The following is a 23,624-nucleotide window of genomic DNA, read 5'->3' on the forward strand; positions in this document are numbered from 1 at the left end:
AGACTGCAAATACTCATGTGAACATGCTTTTCATGACATACTTAGACAACATCAATCCGAACAGCCAAGGTTGAAGTTTAGAAGCTCACCTGACGTTTCATTGTCTTCATAGCTTAACCTTCTCAAAAGCTAGAGATTCCACTCTCTTGGCTCTGATACTAATTGTTGGAAAATTAAATTTGAAAAATGCAGCGAAAAATAAGTTTAGAGAAAAATCATAGTTTAAAAAAATCCCAAAGCAAGAACTTGGTTGTGATATCTAAAGGAATAAACACTTAACTAAAATTATACCTTTTGTATTTGTCTAGGATGAACGCTTCAACCAAGTAGTCTTCTCTGCTATCCTTAAGCTCACATCTCTTGAGTGTGGGCTCGCTTAAAATTAGAAAATTTTCCACAAAAATTACTAGTAGGGTAATTTTGTAATTTCATTAAACTTTTGGGCCAAGTTGTAAATTAAGAAAAATATCTCTAGAAATTTTCTAAAATAATTTCTTTAGAGAATTTTTCTCTCTACAACTTTCTCTTGAATTCAAGTGTGTAAATAATGACCTAAGGCTCTCTTTATATAGGGATAGTTTAGAGAGTTCAACTATGATTAAACTTAATCACTTTAATATTAAATCTTATTAAATTAATAGAATTTTTATCTAAAAGATAAACATTAAATTAAATTTATATAACTACTTTAATATTAAATTAATAAAATACTATTAAGATAAATACTTAGTTTAATTTAATATTAAATATATTAAAATAAAATTATTTTTGAAATAGTTAATCTGAAATCAAATTTTGTGGTAGAGTTCCAGTAGAAGTGTAATTCTTCCACTGCTCAACCATCGAAGACCCACTGTTGCCGAACATTTGCCGGCCACCAGAATGCCACCGTCGTAGCCGCTGACACTCTGAGCTGGTTTGATTTCTGCCGGTTCGGTCCTTGGACCATCGGCTCGGTTTCATATACCAGACTTGGTTCGACCAGTTTTTGGGTCTTGATCTCAGTTTTGGGCTCCCAGGCCCAATTTACGTTCTCATGTCTAAATTTCGAGTTCAATTACCCATTGGTCCAATTGTTTGACTTGAAAATTAATTTTTAAAAATATAATATTAATATTAATTAATTTGATTAATTTAATATTACTTGACCAAAATTAAATTTCCCAAAATTCACTTAGATTTTCTAAATTAACTTTTCAAGAAAATTCTTTAATCAAATTCTCTAGTTGAAAAATTTTTACGGCCACAAAATTTAATTCCACATTAAATAATTCGACTCAATTAATTTATTTCAAAAGTCGTAAAATTTACTTCTAATTCAAATGTAGTCCGATCGAGCTTTTGTTGAGCTAGCGGAAGGACCAATTGGACATATACAATTAGGCTCTAGTAATTGCAATTATGTCCAGAAGTATTGTTCCGATAATTCACAATTACTTAAGCATGAAGTTAATCCATAAGAAGTACCATGATTGAAAACTTCTTATTGTATACTTTTTTACGAAAGCAATTCATCCAACTACTTTGTCCAATGACCTTGTCATGTGTGTTTTACCCTCATTGTCACCATTGCATCTTTTTAATGATTAATATCTGCCAACAAGTGACTGTGATAAATTGTTCGTTCGAGAACAAGCAACCTGTGGCCACGTTCCTTATTTCTCAATCCACATAATGTCAATGAGAGGATACCGTTAACTCTTTAATTGAGCTATGAATTTCACTATTGCTAGTAAAGCCATGCCACACACAAGTCATGTACCCAACATACCGACTATTGGCTCGATCATCTTTAGAGCATAAGCCTCCACTTATATCAAAGCACATGAGTTACATACACATGGTCAGTGACTAACTAATGATTTAGGTAAATCACACCATGAATTTCACAAGTGAATTAATTCACAAACGGATTCAGAATTAATTCATCTTGGATCCAATCCAATGTATCATTCTGCCAATGAAAACATCTATGTCTCTACCCGTAGAGTCAATTTCTCTAATAGTTAAAATTAGTCATCTCTTCAATTGGAATTGTAGACGACATAATAATCTTTCTTAGTATTTGAATCAAATGCTCACTTTGATTCTTTTACAGGATTACAAACTTGTTTAGATTATCTACTGAAGTAAGTTGTCTTTCTTGCAATGTAAATGTTCTTACAATGCCACTTATCATCAGTTTGAACTTAGACAATCAATGAAAAAATATATGTTTGTCTCAATTTCGCTATGCATGCAAAATATGAAAGAAAAAAAATACAAAAGACATAATAGTAAAATGTGAAAATTATTTATTCATCGTTCAAATACATAAAAAAATAATTACATATTTACTACAATATGGACACATTTCCCAACATGAACATGACTTTCCATGCCCTCCCTTGTTACTTCTTTCGAACTTTCAGACATATTTCTTATCTTACTACAAAAGAAAAGTTATTTTAGTGCAAAACATTAAGGACTAAGCCAGAGGTGTATTATGCATGGTAGGGGTGTGACACTGCCTTTGGTTTTTCCGAGAATTAGGCAAACTTTGGCTCTGATACCAAACCTGTAGGCCCTATACCCAACCCTTAAGGAGGGTCCAAAAATGACACATTACAGCCTTACATCATTTCCCTTTCCAACAAAAATAAAATTGAAAAGAATTTAAGACTTCATCAAAGCTAACTTAAGATAACAAAGTTTTGAAATACTAAATCATGAAGTAAATCATTACAAATTGATACCATAAGCTTCATTACAAAAGTTAGGGAGAAATTATAATTTGAAAAATACAATTTTAGTTACAAAATGTTGTTTTTTAAACTCCTAAACCTTAACGCCACCCCAATTATCATGCATAACACAATCATGAGAAGTCTCACAAAAAAAATATCCTTTGGCGTGGTCCTTGGTGATTCCTTTACTTCTTCAATAATCTTGAGAAAGAAAGGTAACAGGGTAAGTTCATAGAACTTAGTGATGTAACAGCTCGATTTTAGGTCTAGTTGGAACAGTGGTTTCAGAACCACAAATCTGATGAGAAAAAAATTATTTTAAAATTATGACATGAGTTGCATTATGATAGGAAAGGTTGCATGAAAATACTGATATGAAAATTTTATCGATTTAGTGATTAATTAAGGAAAGAACCTATTTGTATAAAATGTAGAATTTGAATTCTAAAAGCTAGAAGGGTTAACTAGCTATGAAATTGTAATATCCTGAAAATTTCTACAGTGAGAAAGTAAGATAATATCCCTGATATGGAAAAATAAGGAAATAAAGTGATAAAAGGGTAATTGATTTATGTCAACATTGAGAAGTATATTATGACATATTAATTCAAGAAAGGATTAAATTGCAAAAGCGAGAAAAGTTTTGTTACCCAAGAGTAAATACTCAAAAGTTTAGGGGTTAAAGTGTAAATATGAAAAGTTGAATGACCAATAGTGTAAATATTTTAAGGGTAGAATAATCTAGAAACTAAGGAAAATGGATGAATTGGGACCAAATTGAATAGATGAAGAATTATGAGGGACTAACTTATAATTTTACCAATTAAGTGATGACTCAAGGATGAAATTTTAAAAGATCTAAAGGGCAAAATGGTCTATTAGAAGAAAGAGAAATCTAGAAAATAATGATGATGTTGGAGATATTTTAGATTAAATAAATAAATAAATATTAGTTTATTAATATTTTAATTAGATTTTTAAATGATATTTTATTATTTTATTATTAATTTATTTAGTATATATATATGGAAGAAAAGATGAAGAATCATCTTCTTCCTCATGCAACTAACGTATGAAGAGAAAGGAAAGAGAGAAACTTTCTTTTCTTTACAATTTGGTCATTTTACCAAAAATTCACCATTTTCACTTAGAAATCAAAAGAATTTCCATACCCATCAAGAGAGAAAGATAACAAGGAGACTATGGGGAGCTAGAATATCAAGTTAGATTCAAGAAATAGAAGCTGAAGGAGGGAGAAAAATCAAGTTAAAGATTGAAATCAATGGCATAAGGTAAGAACATCAAGATTTTTATATACTTTTGAGTTTGATATTATTGAAAAAGTAGAAAATTAATGTTAAGGAAGAGTTTCATTATATAAGGTTCTATATTCTTGTTATGTTATTAAATGGAAATAAGAGAAAGTGATGGAAAATATTGAAGAGAAAGGAAAGGAAAGTGTTATAAATTTAGTTATCAACATTTTACACTAAAACAGTTTTGAGACAATGAGCAGAGTCGACTTTGAAAATCTACCAAAAATCGTATAAATTTAATTAGAGGTGAAAAAATATGAAATTAAATATTATTGAGTTTAGTTTCTCATAGAAGAAACGTGTAAGCAATTAAATTGTATATTATAAGATATAATAGATTTTGTGAGACAAGGTCAGAATGATTTGGGTTCCCTGTCATGACTTTGGAAAATCATAAAAATTAGAGAAAATAATTAGAGGCTTAAATTTATATTTTAAATCCTTAATAAGTATATTTTCAATATAAATAAATGGTAACATCATTATAATTCTGTACGAGGAGATAATTAATTTTTAGTAAAGAAGGGTCGAAACTGTCAGACAGCAGAACATGGATGACTTTAAAGAATAAACTGTACTTATTCGCCAAGCCAAAAATTCTGAAAATTTTATGGTAAGAATATATGTGAGTATAGTTTCATATAAAATTAACATATCTTAATTTGGAGTTCTGTAGCTCAAGATATAAATAATTTAGTGACTATGACTCAAGTGGACAACTTTGAATGAATATATAAGTAAATGGTGAAATTATAGATAATGTTACCTATAAGCATGTTATATACATTAAGGATGTGGAATGGAGAGAAGGAGGAGTAAAATATATGATTATTCAACTAGCATGAGTTTTCGTTAAAATGACCAATTTACATGTTTTAGGTTCGGGACTAAATTGAACAAATGAGAAACTTTAAGGGTAAATTTGTAAAAAATGTCAAAACTGACCAAATTACATGAAATGAATTGTTTTATTATTTAAATTAGTAAATTTAATGAAATATTAATTTAGATCATGATTGGGTGGAAATTGAGAAAAATAGAAATTTTTCAAAATATCCACAATTTTGGTATTTACGCAATTTAGCTAGGTTAAATTCATATGAATTATATTTTGTATAATTTTAATTGAAGTGAATGCTATTTGGTAATGAATATTATATATATGTGTGTGTTTTATTATTGGAATTGAATTATTATTGGTAATATGTATAATTATTAGATGTTTTGAAATAATTATCGGAAGCTCGATTAGATTGGAAGCTTGTTGGAGATATATCACATTATCCATTGGTTCTATCTGTAATTTTGGATGATTTGATTCTGGTTATAATGACATGTACAAGTTAAATTGGTTAACATTAGCTCATTAATGTTTTGATTTTGATGGGTTATAAATATGAATGCTAGATAAAAATGAAATGTCTGAAAATTAATTAGTAAACTCCGGTAATGCCTCGTACCCTATTTCGGTGTCGAATACGGGTAAGGGGTGTTACAAGTGAGTTCTAGAGCAGACACTAAGATGACTATACATACGATAAACAAACGAACCTTCCCAACTAAGTGAAACACATAGTTAGCCCATTGATGAATACTATACACAAGTAAACTTTATACAATTCGCCCATTGGCGAATACTATACACAAGCAGTCTTTTACAATTCACCCATTGGCAAAATACCGAACTTGCATAGACCTTATAGCAAACTAAGTTCATTTAGCGCATACATTATGCCCATGCATTCATGCAAACAACCTTCTTCATGTTGGCCAAAACCCTAGTCCGTGTTCAGAGATCATATCATTCATACATTTCTTTTCTTTTGTCATGCTTTGCCAATCTGGTTTACAATTACACTTGCTTTACCAGAGGCTACATAACCATTCTTATCTATCACGATTGACCAGTTCAATGCTCATATCATTGGAAGCAACGCAATGATTTCATTTCCTTTTTGTTTAGACCATATGGTTCCTTTTAGAGTATCTGAATATTAACTCAACACGAAGCAAGACCCTTATAACGTTTATGCAGATATGTTAGACTAGAGTTTTCACAATAAGCATTAGTTACTTTGGTGCAAACACTTTACCTTTACAGAATAGGTAAACTTACCTTATACTAGACATGAACAAAAACAAAACACACTCATGGAGTACAAAGGAACTCACCAGACAAGTTGTAGAAAAGCTCAGACAGCAAAACCTTTGCCCTTATTTCGGTTACTTTTAGGAGTTTCTTGAGCTATAACATGGAGAGTTATCTTATCATATTATTTTACCAGAAACTAAACATGTTTAACTAACCTTAAAACATAAAACTCTAGGGCCTCGTAAATAACCCTAGGGACACAACTGTGTGACCCCTATTTCAAAATTTTCCAAACTTTTTGTAATTAATTCAAATTGATTATTGATTGATGACAGGTCAATTTAAAGCTTTCGTAAGTTCGATATAGAGTTGAATTTGGTTGTAATACTTGTTATACTTGATTATATGTGATGTATTGATATTTAATTGAAAAGTTAAATTATAAATTGCATGTAACTGACCTGTATTTGTTTGTAACATCCTATTACTCGGGTTCAGTGACCAGACTGGGTAAAGGGTGTTATAATCATGTTCACAGAGACTAATAAATCTAAATGCAAGTTGAAGACATGACTACTATTCCTATTAAAATCAATTACATGATAAAAAAATCTTTACTGATACTAAAATTTTGAATGCATAATAATTCATGCCTACTATTGCTGCCATTGATCGCATGTTAAAATCATGCCTACTGTATTAATTTTGTTATTGTATTTGCATGTCATTCTACATTGCATTAGGGTTGGGATGATTATGTAAGGAGGAAGTACTTGTAGTTTATCTGCAATACTGGTGGTTTGTCCATAATACTAGCATTTTATCTGCAATACTGGTGGCTTGTCCACAATACTGGCAGTTTATCTGTAATACTGGCGACTTGTCCATAATACTGATAGTTTATCTGCGATTACCAGTGGCTTGTCCACAAACGACTGTGTTATTGGATGGATGAGTTTTGGGGAACTCTTATTGTGGTGTGTAGCGAAGTTGGGTAGGAACTTCTCTGAAAATATTACATTGGCATATGCATACATATTGAAACTATGAATTTCTCTTATTTTAAATCTTTGTCTAATTACTGGCTTGACTGCTATTAGTTTTACTATCTTATATTGATTACTTGAGTTAAGACTCACACCAAGCTTATTAGCTCACTCTTTAGTTTACTGATTTATTTTCAGATAATTCTCGAGGTTAGGACTTGGACACGATTATCAGAGGAACAATTCGGATGTTTTTACATTTTAAGTATTTTAACTTATTTTTAATATTTGTTTTAGGATTGTAATTGACTTTATCTAGACTGTGGCATGGGTTTTATTTGGAATTTTTTTCATTACATGACATTAAAGTTCTAAAAACTGCTTAAACAAATATTTGAAATTATTACGCATGAAACTTGGTTTTTAATAAAAAATTGACAATATCACTACTTTCCTCTGCATTACTAAAAAGCAAGATTTTAATAAAAATTCAACTTAGTTTTCAAAATAATGAATATTTACGTATGCAAGATTAAAATCAAACGATTTCTAACATTTAACATAGTTTTGCAAAAATTAAGAGAACATGCGTTTTTCACTAGTTTTGAACGGATAAGCAAATGATTTAAAAGTACACTTGAATTGTAAAGTTTTATTAGGGTCATTTCAATGGCCAATGTAGCTTTTCGAATTTGGCCATAACGTCAAGGCCAACTTAGGGAGGTTACAAGGCTTTTGGCACTTTTACAATTTAGTCCCTGTACCGAAATTAATTACTAATTCGATGATATTAACTAACCAAAATTCAATTCAATTTTACTATAGCCCCATAAATATTTAATAAAAATATTTAAGACCTCAGTTCACGGAAACAGGGTCTCAAAACTGAATTTTATGACACCAATGTCTTTTGGGTCGTTACAACAACGCATTATTGTTGTCAAGTATCCAAGATGTAAATGCAGTCGGCAAAAAGAATCAACAAAGCATCATTCTTGTAAAATAAATTCAAGCCAAGCACCAAGTCGTAATTATCTAAAAACATTACATCAAATTCTTCCTTGCATTTCCATTTACCGATCTGCAGCTCAACTCCTTGTGCTACTCTCACAGTTGGTACATTTTTGGAATTAATCGTCTTAATTTTCTTGGTTTGTCACACCCCAGAATTGTCAAATCCAATTGAGAGTGAGATAATGCATGTTAATTCTATTTTGGCACACTATGATAGCATAATCTGCTACTCGACTGGTTGGTTGGCGAAATAGATTATTGGCACATACTAATGTTAAAGTAGTCGCCAGTTGGCGGTATCTAAGGATTTAAGTACATAGAAACTTCAAGTGAAAAAAAATATGCCTAAGAAAGAGTACACCTCAGAGTTTTGGTTTGGCACAAAGTGCCTACCAAGTATATGAGAATGTTACAGTGGACTTAATTATTTTTAAGGCCACACCATACACGAGTCACTACCAAAATATAGTACACTCAGTTTACTTGACCACTATTCATGTTGGTTCTCGTGACGAGATTAGTTGGGAGTTAGTTGAATTGATTTGACTCTCTCCATGACTGTCTATCAGTAACATAGATCTTTACCAGATTCTCTTTACCTTTCCCAGATTTTTGTGGAAAAATTAGAAAATTTGGGTTAGGTAAGCATCGTCACTTGTCAAAGTCTACTCTACGTTCTAGTCCTTCTTCCTAACAAAATGTTATCTTCTTTTTTGTAAAGTTAGAGCTAAGATTCATTTATCCAATAGATGATTCAACCTTTTGTTATTGCTGTTGGATCGAGAAGGACTATCGAAACAAAAGCTTTGGGTCTAGGTAAAGGTGAGTCTCGGATGAGTCCCTAAACATGACTATTGCATGTCATTTTATGTTGGTTATGGTATGATTGATGTTCCTCTGAACGAGTATGTATTCCTATAGAGTGATGTAAATATGTGTACGTGTGTTTTTTGAGAAGTATTTGCAAGTACGTAAATAAAGTAAACAATGTGCGACATGATATGATGTTATGTGGTATGAATGTATAGGAAATTATGTGTTAAAAAGTATTATTCTATCATAAATATGAATGAGATTTATATAGGCGTCTCTGTTGTAATGAGTTAGCTCATTGAGTCTAAATGTTTGTGATATAAGTTGTTGTTGCAGGTATGAGTATGGTCATTGCCTAATACATTTCTGTTATACGATTCTAGTACTAACAAATTTGTGTTATGTGAAAATGTAAGAAGATCTGTTTGTGTAGCCTCTGGTAGGGTAGTTATATTGCAAATCAGACTGACAGATTACGGCCTGGCCTTACCGGTGAACACGATATGTGCAAGACTAGGTGGGTGAGGCCCCATAGCATCATTTGATAATACACCAAGAAGGCGAGATGGTGTAAGACCATATGAGTGAGGCTCCATAGCACCCACTGTATTAGTCCGTCAGGATAGTAAATACGAAAAAAACTAGTTTGTTGGGATAGTAAACATGGAAAGAGCCTTAGTGGCGAATTATTTAAAAATATCGTATGGCATATGTTGTAGTGCCTAAGTGGTGAAATATTAATCTTCATTGTGTGAGATCTGGGTATGCCTGTGAGGCATTTTTTGATATGATTCTCGATAATGTAACCGACTGATGAATCCGTTATTTTGTATTTGGATTATTGGGTGGTGCAAGTGTCCGCCAAATTTAGAATTTCTTAGGTCCTATATTGAAGTCATATATGATTCTATTGCTTGAATTAAAAAGTTATATTCTTCTAAGCAAGTCTGTTTGTTTAGACTGATTTGAAGATACGATATAACTGGTGTTCTGATAATCACTGGATCCTGTAAAGAAATCTGTCAAGAGTAGCATCTTTGAGTATCATTCTGAGAAATGTATCTAACTACTATCTGCAAAGAAATTGTGTAATGGGATTCGAAATATGGTGTGAAGTCTGTAATTCACCAATCGGGTGAAATGTGTATAAGATGGTTAAGTGTAGGGATTAACGTATGGTTGTTTGCTAACCAGGAATAAAAAAAGTATCTGCCAAAGTTTGATAGGGAGTCCAGAATCTTAAAGTCAATGATTTCAACAATAACGTGAAAATGTAATACTGGTTGAGACTCATTAGGTTCCATCGAACTTATAAGTGTTTATTTACAATACAAGCTCTTAGGTTTGAACCAGTTCGCCAAAGGGAACCAAGCCAAGAATATGCCAAAATAGTTGACCGTAAAGTGATATTATGCATGCAAAATGACACTTTTGAGAACATGTTTTCAAATGACGAATAGTATTACATGCCACGATTGAGTCTGTTTAAATAGAGTTTTAAGTGGTATTGTCTTATACTATCATTAAGAATTAGTTGTAATAAAATAAATGTCTACCTTCAGAATCTTTAACTTAGAATAAAAATAAAAAAACGTAAGAAGTATGTTCAGTAAAGTCTTTGCCTGTTTTAATTTTTTTGTTAAGCATTTAAGTTTGGTAACATCCTATATTCGGATCCGATAAATCGGGTCGGATATAGGGTGTTACGTGGTCGATTTACTAACTGAAAGACTAAGTTTACCCATTGTTTTCTTCGATATGAACAAGTCAGATGCCCCTATACCAACAAAAGCACTCTTTTTTTGACCTACGATGATGATGTCCACATACATCAACCCTTTCTACTTGTGATTCCTCTTCGGCTCTGAAGAACTAAGTATCATGAATCCAATCTTTAAAGCCTCACTCTTAATAGGCTCCGCTTCATTCTCTTTACTGATCTTAGGCATCTTGGATCTCTCTAGACAGTCCCACATTTTATGTGAACCACAACATAAGAAGCACTTCACTGACTTCTCATTCTTTTTGACCCTCTTGGTTTCAACAGAAGGCACAATCGAACAAAGCCTCATTGATGCTCTATCTGGCTCATCATCCCTTTCGATGGAAAAAAAATGCAGATATCTTCGGACAATCCCTCACCATATGTGGACCATCACAAAGGAAGTATTTCACTTGCCCCTTCGATCTATTGTCGGACTTCTACTTCCTATAAGGTTGTTTCCCATTGTCATCATTTTTACCATTGCCATTTTTAACTTATTCCTCTTCCTCATGGTTTCCTCCACCATTTTCTATCTCTTTAAGCTTGGAAGACTCGAATTTGTCTTTCCTCGAATCAAGCTTAACAAAGGGCTCCACCTTGGCCATGGCTACATTAAGCTCAATAATACCTTGTCGACGCAACTCTTGCTTCACCCAAGGTTTCAACCTGCTATCAAACTAGTAAAAAGCTTCTTTCTTGCTCAAGTCAGAGATTTGAAGCATCAACTCACTGAACTCTTGAACATACTCCCGAACAGTGCCTTGTTACGTAAGCCAAGGCAACTTAGCCCGAGCCTTCTTTTCGGTATACTGCAGGTAAAACTATTTTTTTAACTCTTTTTGGAACTCCTCTCAAGTCCTAATCATGATCCCGCCTCATCTCTCATCTATGGACCTACGATGCCATCATAAAAGAGCAACATTAGTAAAATAGACAACAGTAGTGTTTACCTTAGTGACATCATTCTCGATGCCTATCATACGGAAGTATTATTCCATCCCTAAAAGAAAATTATTCGTAGATGAGGGACGAGGTTTACCTTAGTGACAATAATAGTGCTACGAAATGTACATTACATTTTAAATCAAACAAATTAAGTTCCAAATTCTGCTAATGTTTTCCTTATTGTATAGATAGACATCAAGTATCTAGAGGGAAAAATGCCTCCTAAATCGAATTTAATAAGAAGAGAAAAGAAAAAGAATTTTATAATAGAAATGAGAAGAAACGTTGTAGAGGAGATGAGATGAAGGTTGCTACATGAAGAAGGAAGCAGTGAGAACAAAACCAATGACGAGCATGAAGACGGTTAAGGTTGGGTACCACACATCCGACACTGGACTCATAATTGCGTTAGCAGTAAAAACCTAAAATGAAACCAATGATCAAATCAAATTCACAAAGAGAAAGGAGTAGAGATATAGAATTTGAATTAAGATAGATTTTATCATAGATATTTGTTTCGGATGGTGGAGGTTGATCAAAGTGAGTGAATAAAACACGCGATTAGAAATTTTATAAGACTCAACTCTCGAATCTTTAGGCCCTCGTTCGTATTGTGGTTGCGCAAAAGCTACTTTTCAATCTCAAACGTAAGTTCAACATTTTGCTTTTGAATTAAAATGCAAGGTTCCAGACCTATTTGGAAGTTACATCGATTCAAAATAATCAAAAACTAAGAAAATATAGTTAACTGCACGCCGATTCAAAAAAGTTTGATCACTCATTTCAATTGGTTCAATCAACTTGTGAATTAATCGACTCAACTTCTCAATCTGAATTGACACTTTAATCTGATTTGATTGACCAATTCGAACAAATTCTAAAAACAATGATTAAAAGTATTTTTTGGTTAATATACAAAATTGTAAAAGTTGAAATTTACCTAAATATTTTAGTTTTATTAATATTTACCATTATACTTTTGAACTAAATTCTACTTTTTAACTCTATATTGAATTTTACCACTCCATTTGATGAAAAATTATTTTATGGACATTTCCCACCACATCATCCATGGTCCTTTTCCAATTATTTTATAGATCCTAAACCTTGAATCTCAAACCTAAAACCTAAAACCTCAAACTCCAAACTCTAACCCCGAACCCTAAATACTAAACTCAAACTCAAAACTCAAAACTCAAACCCTAAATTATGATCTCAAACCTTCAACCCTAAAGTTTGAACCTTGAACCCAAACCCGAACCTGAACCTTGAATCCTGAACCTTGAACCTAGGGTTCGAGTTTGGGTTTGAGATTCGGGGTTTAAGGTTTGGGTTTAGGGTCAGGTTCGAGATTTAAGATTTGAGATTTGGGTTTGGATTCGAGGTTTATGGTTTAGGGTTCTGAGTTAGGGGTTTGGGATTCAATGTAAAAAAATTACGAAAATTATGTGTCAATGATATGGAAAAAATTACTAAGATGCCATTAAATATTTGAAAAGGGATCATGGTTTATGTGGTGGGAAAGGTCCATAAATTAATTTCTCCCACTTGATTGGAGTTTGAAATGAAAATTTGATTTTTAATCAAATTTTACTATTCAAATTTAATTTTAAATAACTTTAAGGTAAATTTAATAAAAATATTTTTAATATTTATTTTGTAATTAAAAATAATTTAATTAATATAATGTTAAATATTAATAAAACTGTTCTTTATAAAAATAAATTTTCTTTTTATATTTTTATTTTTCAAATATTTCTTTCACTAAATGAAAATTCAAAGTTATTTTATTAATTTGTAGTTCTTTATAAATTAATTTATTATATCTCCCCTTATATTTTATTTTCAAACCATCAAAATCAAAAGCGAATGGTAAATTTTAATTCAAAAATCGAAGTTGATAATAAAATTTAATAAATTTGAAACTTAATAGCAAAGTTTAATCACATAGAAATTGTGTGACAAATTTAACCATATTTTTAAAATACAACAACAAATATCAATCAAAATAGAGTATAATAACAAATTAACAATAAATGTGGCAAATTTTCACTATAGCCCATTATTTTCTATTCAAAGGTACTTTTGATTTTTGATTTTTTTGTTTTGATGTAAAATACTATTTAAAATGCATTTAAAATTTTAAATTAATTTATATGTTATGCATGATTATATTAAATTTTTATATATAATTTACCATTATATTAAATTGTTTAAAGATTATTTACAAATGTTATTATATTAAATTATTTAAACACTATTTATTATTTTCTAATCTTTTAAAAAAATATTTCATGTATCATTAAATTTAAAATAATTTATTAATTACTTAAAAAGTATTTAAAATATATATTTCATGTATAATCATATTAAATTATTTAAATATTATCTAAACTAATTTATATTTTAAAATTTCCAACATTCTATCTAAAATAAATATTTGAACTTTCTGCCATAGTTTTTGGTGGAAATGCTGGAATTCACAGCACCCTTTTTACAACAAATTTCAAAAACATTTTTTTATAAACCAAAAATTTCAAAATCTTTGTTAATTCATATTCAGAACTTGAGATTCCGTACGCCTTAGCGCATGAAATATGTGTTCTTGGGCCTAAGGTGGGTAGTTTTGGAATTGATGATAAGTAGTGTAGACTTTTTGGTTGATTGTATTTGTAGGATTGGAAACCCATCAATCTAATATTATTTTATTAAAATGTAAGAATGGTAATTCCTAAATACTTTAGTTTAATAAAAAGACTAATAGAAAATACAAATCAATAAAGTTATATCAACATTTAATTGACTCAACTCATACAGGAGAGAAAAGCAACTTTCGTTTGGATCAAATCTTTATTGCTCACTAAGATGAAGCAAGGGAAGACTCATGTCGAAACATAGGCACACATACACGTCAGAATACAAGTAAGCAATCAAAGTCGCTCGGTTACAAAACAAGCAATTAAAACAGAGTCAAAACTTGAGATAACAAGTCGCCAATGGCTCGAGGAGACCGAGTCTACTCGATAAACACACAAGTCCACCTCGACTCGAGACTATGACGGGCTGAGGGTGCATTTTATTAATTGGAAAAGGCTTCTTTTTGCTTGAAACAATCAAGTGGCCTGGTCGACAAGGAGACAACAAGAGGTAGAGGCAATGTTGGGCCACAGAAAATAAAGGAGTGAGGTAAGGGAGATGGAAAGAGAAAGGAAATAGTGGAAAAGAAGGTAAGGGGGAACATGAGACGAAAGCAAAGGTGAGAGTTTCTTTTTTTAGGTTTAACATATTTTTCCAGTAATCATATTTTTTGAACATAAATATTTAGGTTTTCTCATCAATTCAAGTAATAAGCATGCCATAATCAAACTACATAAATTAATAAATTATTTGTAAATTTTTTCAAAATCCATTCGGCAAGTTCTACCCCTTTTTTCTTTTTCCTACTTTCCCCCGAGAAGAGATGATCAAAGAGTACATAAAATTAGCAACCATAGCCAATGAGCCGTAATGTCCAATTCATCGGTTTTAAAAAGACAAAACATATCTCATACATATAAGAGGCAATTAGAAGGGCGTTCGTTATACAGACAATGGAAACAAGTTTTTGATGAAATTTTGACTCATAAAAGGAGATTTGAACCAAAACAAAATTAGTGATGAGGAAAGGTTTAATATCTTCCTCATCTGCAACTTAGCCAGAGATTCCAAGTGGGACTGTGAAGATGCCCTGAACCAAACCACACCAGGGGTTCAACATCTTTCCAAGCTCATTCATTAGGAACTTCCTAATGATGCACATTTTTATGACAACAGGCTTGTTCCTTTCTTTCGAAAAATCATTGACTTGGATCAAATACTTGAAACCGTTTTTTGAAATTTTCAGCCAGTTTTGTTTCCTCAACTTTGCCAATTGTACAATTCCTCCAATCAGCCCTATCAGCCACGTTCAATAGGCCAGCCACAACCTGCATCAATTTCATACCTATCATTCTTTTTTTCATTGCTACAGATCATCTCTTAAACATTGGCTTTAGATATTCAAGTATGTTACTAACTTCATAATTATTACCCCCCCCCCCAACACACTTATATGAACAAGTCTCGAATATTAGAATATTCATAAAAGCAGATTATTCTGCAGCAAATGACTGATTATTCACCAATGGTAACCTGAATCACCTTTCCGCAAAACAATTTTAGGTTTTATGGTGCGAGTTCCAAGATATAACACAGCCCCACTTCCTATATGGATGTCAACTGAAGCATGAACACCCATCTCATTGACAAGAACTCCCTAGATAAGGGAAATGGTTTTTTGTTTTCCCCCAATAGAAAGCTTCTCATCACTACCTTCTTTATTCTCTGTTTCCTATTTTTGGAAAAAATGTTACAATTGACATAATTCAAAAGAAGTTATGTCAGCCATTTATGAAAATGGAAAGCAATCATGAAAATCCATGTTAAAGAATAAAACAAACTAATTACCAACAAACTAAAAAGGAGGGCTCTTTACTTAAGGAATAAGGATAGAATTCAAGGCATCTTGTTGAGAAATAAAATGCAAAATTCATTTTCTTAGGTTTCAATTTAGTGCGCAGGTGCCCAGGTTCAAATAGGCAGCAGCATCACATTCAATGGAGAAATTAAGAATCTTACCTCACGACCAAATTGGGCAGGAAACTTCTCATTCTCTTCAATTAAATGTAATAGGATTGAACCTTCAGGCAGTTCCACATAGAAGCAGCTAAAATTCTTATCAAACTGTGTCCTCAACCATTTTCTCCCCTCGGAATTATTGCTGACTGCATGAGAAACATGAGTGCAAAGATTCAGAGGAACATAAAGGGGTTGGGGGGATGAATTTGAGGAGGATTAGAACAGAAACTATATTCAGTATCCCTTCAAGACAGACAACACATTCATGCATTACAAAAGCCATACATATGGAAATTTTGAATGCAACATTATCAACGTGCATATGAACCACTCACTCAAATGTGATAAACTTACATTTTTTTGTAACAAATTCAAAACCCAACTTTTCAGCTGCCAAAGTAAAAATGTCTTTAAGAATAGCTGCTTTGGATGATGGAACAGGTACAGCCTACGCAAAAGGAACAGAATATACAATTAGATGTCAAAATATATACTTAACTATAAAGAAAACTCAACATCAACGAAACAATTATGGAGAGAAACCATGCAACCTTATGTTTTATGTGTAACTTATAAATTTACTCTTGAATAACTAAAAATGATTAAGGCAATTGCTTATTTAGTTTGGGAGTGGCAACAATACTTTATCTGCAAGTGTTTGCCATGTTCCACGATATAATATATACTTAAGATTAGAGACTTTATAATCAGGTAAAGCTGCACTGAGCAATTCGCCACTTCTTTGACATTGTAAAGTCTACCTCCATGATATTCATAAGAGAAATCTCTTTTACCTGAAGGTTGGCATGGGTGCCACGTATTGATATCCATTCAAAGAACACTGCTTCTTTACCCTGGTTTTTATAATACACCTTCAGACTGTTCTGGAATTTGCCAAGTTCAATTTCACTATCTGCTGGTAGAGAAAGAGTATTTGGCATATGCTCAACTGGAATTATCAGTACATGATCTTGGACAAGTGGGCCTTTCGCTAGTGCACAGTAGAAATTCTCTCCTATACTTGTTACCAGATGTGACTCCACATTTGGGCTTGACAAACAAAACCAGCACTCTTTTGATCTGTATTCAGTCACAAAATATATAATTACTATAGTGGTTTATATATTTTACAATAAGGATTAAAGGGCACACAATCTGCAATCTGCAGTTTTATTGTGTTGGCTAATAGATTTTTCTGCTAAAAATGTTACTAAATTAACAATAACGCGCAGTGTTCTAGTTGCAAGTTAAAATAGGGGGAAAATGATAAAGGCAATAAAAAACCAACCTGTTAGCATTAGCATTGCTAGATCCTGGTCTTTTACGAGAATGATTCTCACCATCATCCTGTAAACTGTGCTTAAAGTTGCAATCAGGGCCTTTTTCACACTTTCCTTTGATAATAAAGTCAAGACAAACACCTCTCAAAAATTGTTCCCTTGCATCAGCATCATGTGGGAAGTTGCACTTTTCTCCACGTGGACAAGTTCCAGAGGATATAAATTTAAAACACACCTTATTAGTATCACCATTCCCATGCTTTTGTCGTTTGCTCGACACATCATATCTCCAGTATTGTGAATCAAGTTCAATATCACTAGCCCTCTTTGTGGTTTCTTTAGGACGATCCACTTGGTCAACTAATGTATACGGCGATAAGGTAGTATTTGGTGGCTTTGCACTGATCTCAGCAGCTGCCATGGTAGATGATGGAGTTGGAGAAAGCGCGTGAAGAAATTTCTGAGGAGCAGATGCAGGAAACAACAATCACAAAATGCCTTTAACAGCTAAATCTAGCTGTTTGTAGTGCTTGAAACAATAAACACTTCAGATAATCCTCGCAAGATAAGATATTATATTAACCCAAATCATAATATAGAAAGAATAGTTTGATTATGCAGAAATTCTTCAAGACAAAAAAAAACGATGCTGAATCTTCTTTCCCTACTTCTCTCTCCTCTGGCGTGCAGAAATGTCTGAACTCTTTAAACAGGAGGGAAGAGCACGGCAGAGCACAGGAAATATTCAAGTAGGCAAGAAACAACCACCTTTTATTTGGAGGTCCAGTGAAAGCATAGTAGCAATTTAAATGTTCCTCAATTTAGATATCAATATCGTACCATCACAATGCAGGTTAATGCTTCATTAATAGAAATTTATATGTAAAAACCTCACTGAATACAACAAATACTCAGTATATAAGAAAGTCACACCTGTTTCTCTTTATTCCCAACAGATGCAAGACCCAAGAACCGAGTTACATGTACAGCATCAACATTACAATAAGGTTCACGAGCATAATATGCACCCTTAGTACCTGCAATGTGATAGCTAACAGGGAGAACAACCATTAGCGAAAGAAAAGAAACAACTTAACTAACAGTAAATAAAATAAAGAAGCATAATTCCGATAGGGTTGTAAAGTCATTATCGCTTCTAAGGTATCAGTCTTTCACGAGAAAAACTGCTCTGAAAATGGCCACATTGAGATGTCTAAGCGGATTGGCACATCACTCTCGATTTTTCCAGCCAATAGAAAATGCTAGTGACTATCAAATTCGCCCTAAAATCTTTCCTTCCAGTGAACATTTCTTTGCACTTCAGACTGAACCATTATTGCATATTCTATAGTTTCAGATATTTCATGAAAATGAAATTCAACTCCTAACATTACAAGGCAGTACTTGAGGTGGTTAAATACATACAACAAACAGCATCTGACCATTAAATTGTTGTTCTGAAAGGGGATGGTAAGATTGGACTAGAGATATTTCAAATGAGAGGAGATATGGATCTCACTAAAAGCTTGAGCCTTTTACAATATCAAGATGTCTAAAAGTCTAAGATAAGCTTTCATTTGATAGTAGAACACTGAGTCTTGGACACACAACAAGCCAGAGATGTCAAAAAAGCAGAATATAGTTCAAAGTATCAAATGTATCTTTCATTTCTAACATATCACTAAGTGTATGGCCTTAGAACATGAACAATATAAGGATTAATGTACCTGACTCGATAATTTTTCTATTAACATCGAGTTGGGTTCTGTCATTAGTCATTTCAACTTGAAGTCGTTGTGAGATAAGAGTCATCATTAAATACTAATTTGAACAAGAACCATAAAATAAACATTCATGGTCATGGAAACAGCATCATATATCTGACAAGAAGCATAAAAACTGTATATTTGAGAATTGGATGCACCAAGTAATGCAAAACCTTCAAACATCACGTACCGTGGTTTGATCTCTGCAACTAGTTGGGAGACAGTGGAATCACCGCCAGAAGAATCTGAGATTCCTGCAGGGATATCTGATGCAGTGGCTCTATTTGTGATACCACTTGGCCATTCATTAGTAAAAACTAATTAAGGAATTCAAAATAAACAACCTAAAAGCGAATCAAATTTAAAATTAAAGTCTCGATGCCTATCAAAGCAAAGGATATCTTAAAAAGAAATCAACTATTCCAGGTTCCTCAGCGAATGCTCGTAGCGTGTCAATGTCAATTTGACTATATGTTCCAAACTGTTGACCATTAGACAACTGCCTACCGGATAAGTAAGCCACAGACAAACCTAAATATAAGCACAAAAAATCAGATATGATAGAAAATTTTCACATGCACTTTCTAGCCTAATTACGTATACTTTCTCAGTAACCAAACAAAGACTACTTAAAAGAAGTTTAAAAAAAAAAATTACCATGGAAAGTGAACATCCCGCTGCCTTTTAACCAAAACAAATTGTCGCAAACCTTGAAACCGTCCATTTTGAAACCTTGGTTAGCGGAATTCCTCGAAACAGCCGACAAAACCTTGGGTGCACCAACTCCGTAATCGCCAATGAAGTAAGTCGGGAGAGGAACTTGGGCCCTGCCTTCAACGTAGTCCATTAATTCATCAAGCCGATCTGGTTCATCGGGGAAGAACTGACCCACGCAAAAAAGAGCATCGAAAGGACCCGCTGATTTGTTTACCTGAAAAAATATAATCGTTTTTTAGCTCCCCGAAGTTCAAAAAAAAAAAAAAGCAAACCCTAACAGAAACATGGAGAAATCTAAAAAATAAATGAAATGAAAGAAACTTACAGAGTTGACTCGCTTGAAGAGCTGGTTGAGACGGCCTAAAACGTCCCCGCATAGTAGAATTCTGGGCGAAGCCATGAGAGAGGAAGAGAGAGACCGTTGTGGGGTGAACGCCGGAAGCCGCGTTCTCTGAAATGAAAGATTGAAGCCCGGGAACTTGGGCTTATGCGGAAAGTCTCAAATGGTCCCAGCCGTGCGGCCCATATTTTCTGGGCTCAAATATACTCGAGAGTTAATAGTGTTGTTATAATTAAACTAAAATTGATGGTCTGAGAGGACTGCACCCTCACTTTAATCTTACATTTTTCTCTCTTTCTCCATTTTACTTTCTGCTTCAATAACTTCGTATTTTCGAATGCAAAATACTTTATATAAATTTTAAAATAATAATTTTATAATAAGCTAATTACGTTATTATCAACACAATTTTAGTCTTGATTTAAAAATGTTTTAATCAATTTTCATTTACATGTGCTAATTAAGTAAACCCGTTTAATAAATATATTATTTATAATTTATTAAAATTTAAAATAAGTTATAAGTACAATTATATTAAAAATTAATATATATTTTATAATTTTACAATATTTCGTTGTATTTAAATCCAAATATATAATTTTAATGTCGTTGCTGCCCATCTCACTAAAACTAACGATTAATTTTAACAGAAAGATGAAAAGTTACACTAGTAGCCCTTGATTTGTTTTTGGTTCAATTTTGTTTTTATTCATCCTAATTTATACAATTTTTGTTTTGAAAGTTGGCTTTGTCAAATTTAAATATATTATATGTAATATAAATATAAATTTAATAATTATAGAAAGTAAAGATAGATATTATTATATAAGATTTATTTTTATAAAAAGATTATGTATATTTTATTAGTTAATATGAATATATATTTTAAAGTAATGTTTCTATTATTTAAACACTTAATATTATTTAACTATGATTTAACATTAATTTAAATTTATTATTTAATATAAATATGAGTTTAATCTTTTGTTTTTATTATATATACAATTATTTAATCCAGTTCAATTTGATGGTGATTTTCTACTTCCATCTCACCGGATGTAATCCAAAGTTCAAAACAAATATATCCTAATGCTTCACGAATTAAAACAATCTTTCAGAGCAGTATTCACATTCAGATTGCGAGGCTGCAGTATTTCATTCTAGATGTTGACGTGGAAGGCTATCATATGTAGAGGGTTTTCTTCATTATACAGTGTCTGATGTATTGTTCACTTTCATGGTATCAACTGTAATTGTTGTATGGCAAGGGTTAGGACTGTGTAATTTGGCGTAATTGTAGGGTTAACAATAATTAATCATGTGATCATTATGACTATATATTTTCTCATCTGATTCTCCCGCACTGCACTGTGAATGCAGACACAGTTGAAGGAAAGCAGGTGTTTTGGAGAATTTTCAATTCAAAAGATCAAATCAGGGAGCTAACTAATTTCACCATTTGGCCAGCTCTTTGCAAGCTTTGGCATTACTGTCTTCCACCTTTTTTGCATCATATGCTTCACATCATCATCATCAGACATGCCTAACCTTTTGTTTCACTTGTTACCATATCGAAACAGCTCAAAGCATGTTTGTGACAGCTCTCCCTTGAATGAGCTAGCTGCTCATGTTCAAATATCTCAAACTACTTCCCAATAAGTTCAACATTGTCAACACCCAAGTCTTCTTCCAGTTGTTTTATGACATTTCATTTTATTTCCTTTTGTCCCATCCCATCTGTTGCGAATCACATTATAAACTCTTTTGAAATGATGTTATTTTAATATCTCAAAAGCACCCATTTTTTTCTGCTATATGTGAAGATCTTAAGGGTTCAACTTCATCCATCATTATTCCCAACAGGGAAAATGACACTTATTCTGCAATTATGCATATAATACTAAAAAGTTATGCATTTTGAGTTATGGAACAATCTTGTTAGAAAACTAGCATTATAGTAAGCACCATATTAATTTTATTCTCCAGACCGTCTTTTTTGGCAAGTACCAGTCTTTTTTTTTTTGGGGGGGGGGGGGGATTTATATTTATTTGTTGGAAAATGGAGAGGATGGGGTTGTCAATCAAGTTTAGGACAAATCCTTTGCGTGAGCTATGATTTGCCGGGTCAGATCCTAACATTGTTCCTACGAACCTGACTAGCTTTGTTTGTTTGTAACTTTGTATGACGCCAAAAATGATAGGCGCTTGTCAGAGATATTGTGTCTATCACATATAACTTTCAAAGTATCAGAACCAGATTTTTCATGTTGAATCCAAGCCCAAGGGCCATTAACTTAAGGGTATTGACTGAAACAGCAGCAATATATAGTTCCTGCTACTTACTGGTGACAGTGTAATCAAATTTTAAGAGATTTTTTGTCTTATTAAACTTGCTTGAAAGATAAGTGATCCAAGTCAGCTGTTTTGGCTTCAGTACAGGCACACAGCAAGGATTTGAATATCCTGTTCTTGTTTCCAAAATCTTGTAAATTGGACGCTACCGGCTCTTCCATATCTATATTGAACCTTGGGATAGTTCATCAGGATTCTGTACAACAGTAGAATTAAATATGGAACATGACTTGGCAATGCTCACTAAAGAACAAATGGATTAACAATATGACAAGAAACAGCTATAAAACAATGTAATCTGCCATTCAGCAGCTTCAAAGCCTCTGCTAGATCGAAAATGCCATTGATGGAGTACGGCTGCCGTGCTCAGAGCATCCAAGACTTACATGGTTCTATTTTCTATTTGGTTCCAATGACCTCACTTCAAAACAAACTGGCCTGGCCATTGAATTGTATGGTATCCACCACGGATCATCATCATCATCCAAGATCCAATACCCAACTCCAGGAAAAGGGATTCACCTTTTCATCATTGGAGAACAAATTGACCACACCATGCAATAACCTCTGAAGGTAAAGATTTTAGTGATAGAGAGGTGGGATGGTGCTTTTTTCCTTTCTTCTTCTTAAATTTCTTTCTGTTAGAGTTATGTGACCCAAATTCTAAGAGATTACTTGCAAGTCAAGTTAAACAAAATATATCTTCTTTCTAGAAGATTTAGTATTTATGAGTATAATGTATTTAGCATTTATTAGCATAATATATTTGACTTTGATTAGAGTTAGGTTTTTTTCAACCTATAAATAGATGTACTGGAAACTCCTCTTGTAATTATTCGAATTTGACATAGTAAAT

The 23,624-nt window shown here is 32.6% G+C and overlaps 1 protein-coding gene across 2 annotated transcripts; it reads right to left on the reverse strand.

Annotated features, from left to right (window-relative positions):
* Positions 1–15,118: 15,118 nt before the first annotated feature.
* Positions 15,119–20,553, reverse strand: LOC105773815 (zinc finger CCCH domain-containing protein 64). Of its 2 annotated transcripts, XR_001127171.2 has the most exons (11): positions 20,402–20,553; positions 20,017–20,290; positions 19,761–19,890; positions 19,550–19,669; positions 18,527–18,644; positions 17,602–18,053; positions 17,108–17,393; positions 16,668–16,761; positions 16,314–16,459; positions 15,837–16,026; positions 15,119–15,622 (listed from the first exon to the last, which is right to left on the reverse strand). XR_001127171.2 is itself a non-coding variant. In XM_012595957.2 (10 exons), exons 1-10 carry the CDS (start codon positions 20,474–20,476, stop codon positions 15,494–15,496), a joined length of 1,824 nt encoding a protein of 607 aa, XP_012451411.1. In that variant the 5' UTR covers positions 20,477–20,553; the 3' UTR covers positions 15,119–15,493. The 2 variants fall into 2 exon arrangements, 1 of the variants encoding a protein (XP_012451411.1); XM_012595957.2 differs by lacking the exon at positions 15,837–16,026.
* Between the last annotated feature and the right edge of the window lie 3,071 nt (positions 20,554–23,624).

Source organism: Gossypium raimondii, chromosome 6 (assembly GCF_025698545.1).
Source record: "Gossypium raimondii isolate GPD5lz chromosome 6, ASM2569854v1, whole genome shotgun sequence".
Lineage (NCBI taxonomy): Eukaryota > Viridiplantae > Streptophyta > Magnoliopsida > Malvales > Malvaceae > Gossypium > Gossypium raimondii.

Coding starts and splice junctions, on each gene's coding strand:
- LOC105773815 (XM_012595957.2), bottom strand. CDS start 20,476: ATGGCTTCGCCCAGAATTCTACTATGCGGGGACGTTTTAGGCCGTCTC. Junction 18,645..19,549: donor GTTGCAGAGATCAAACCACG/GTACGTGATGTT, acceptor TCTCCCTGTTAG/CTATCACATTGCAGGTACTA. Junction 15,623..16,313: donor CTGCCCAATTTGGTCGTGAG/GTAAGATTCTTA, acceptor AAATTGATGCAG/GTTGTGGCTGGCCTATTGAA.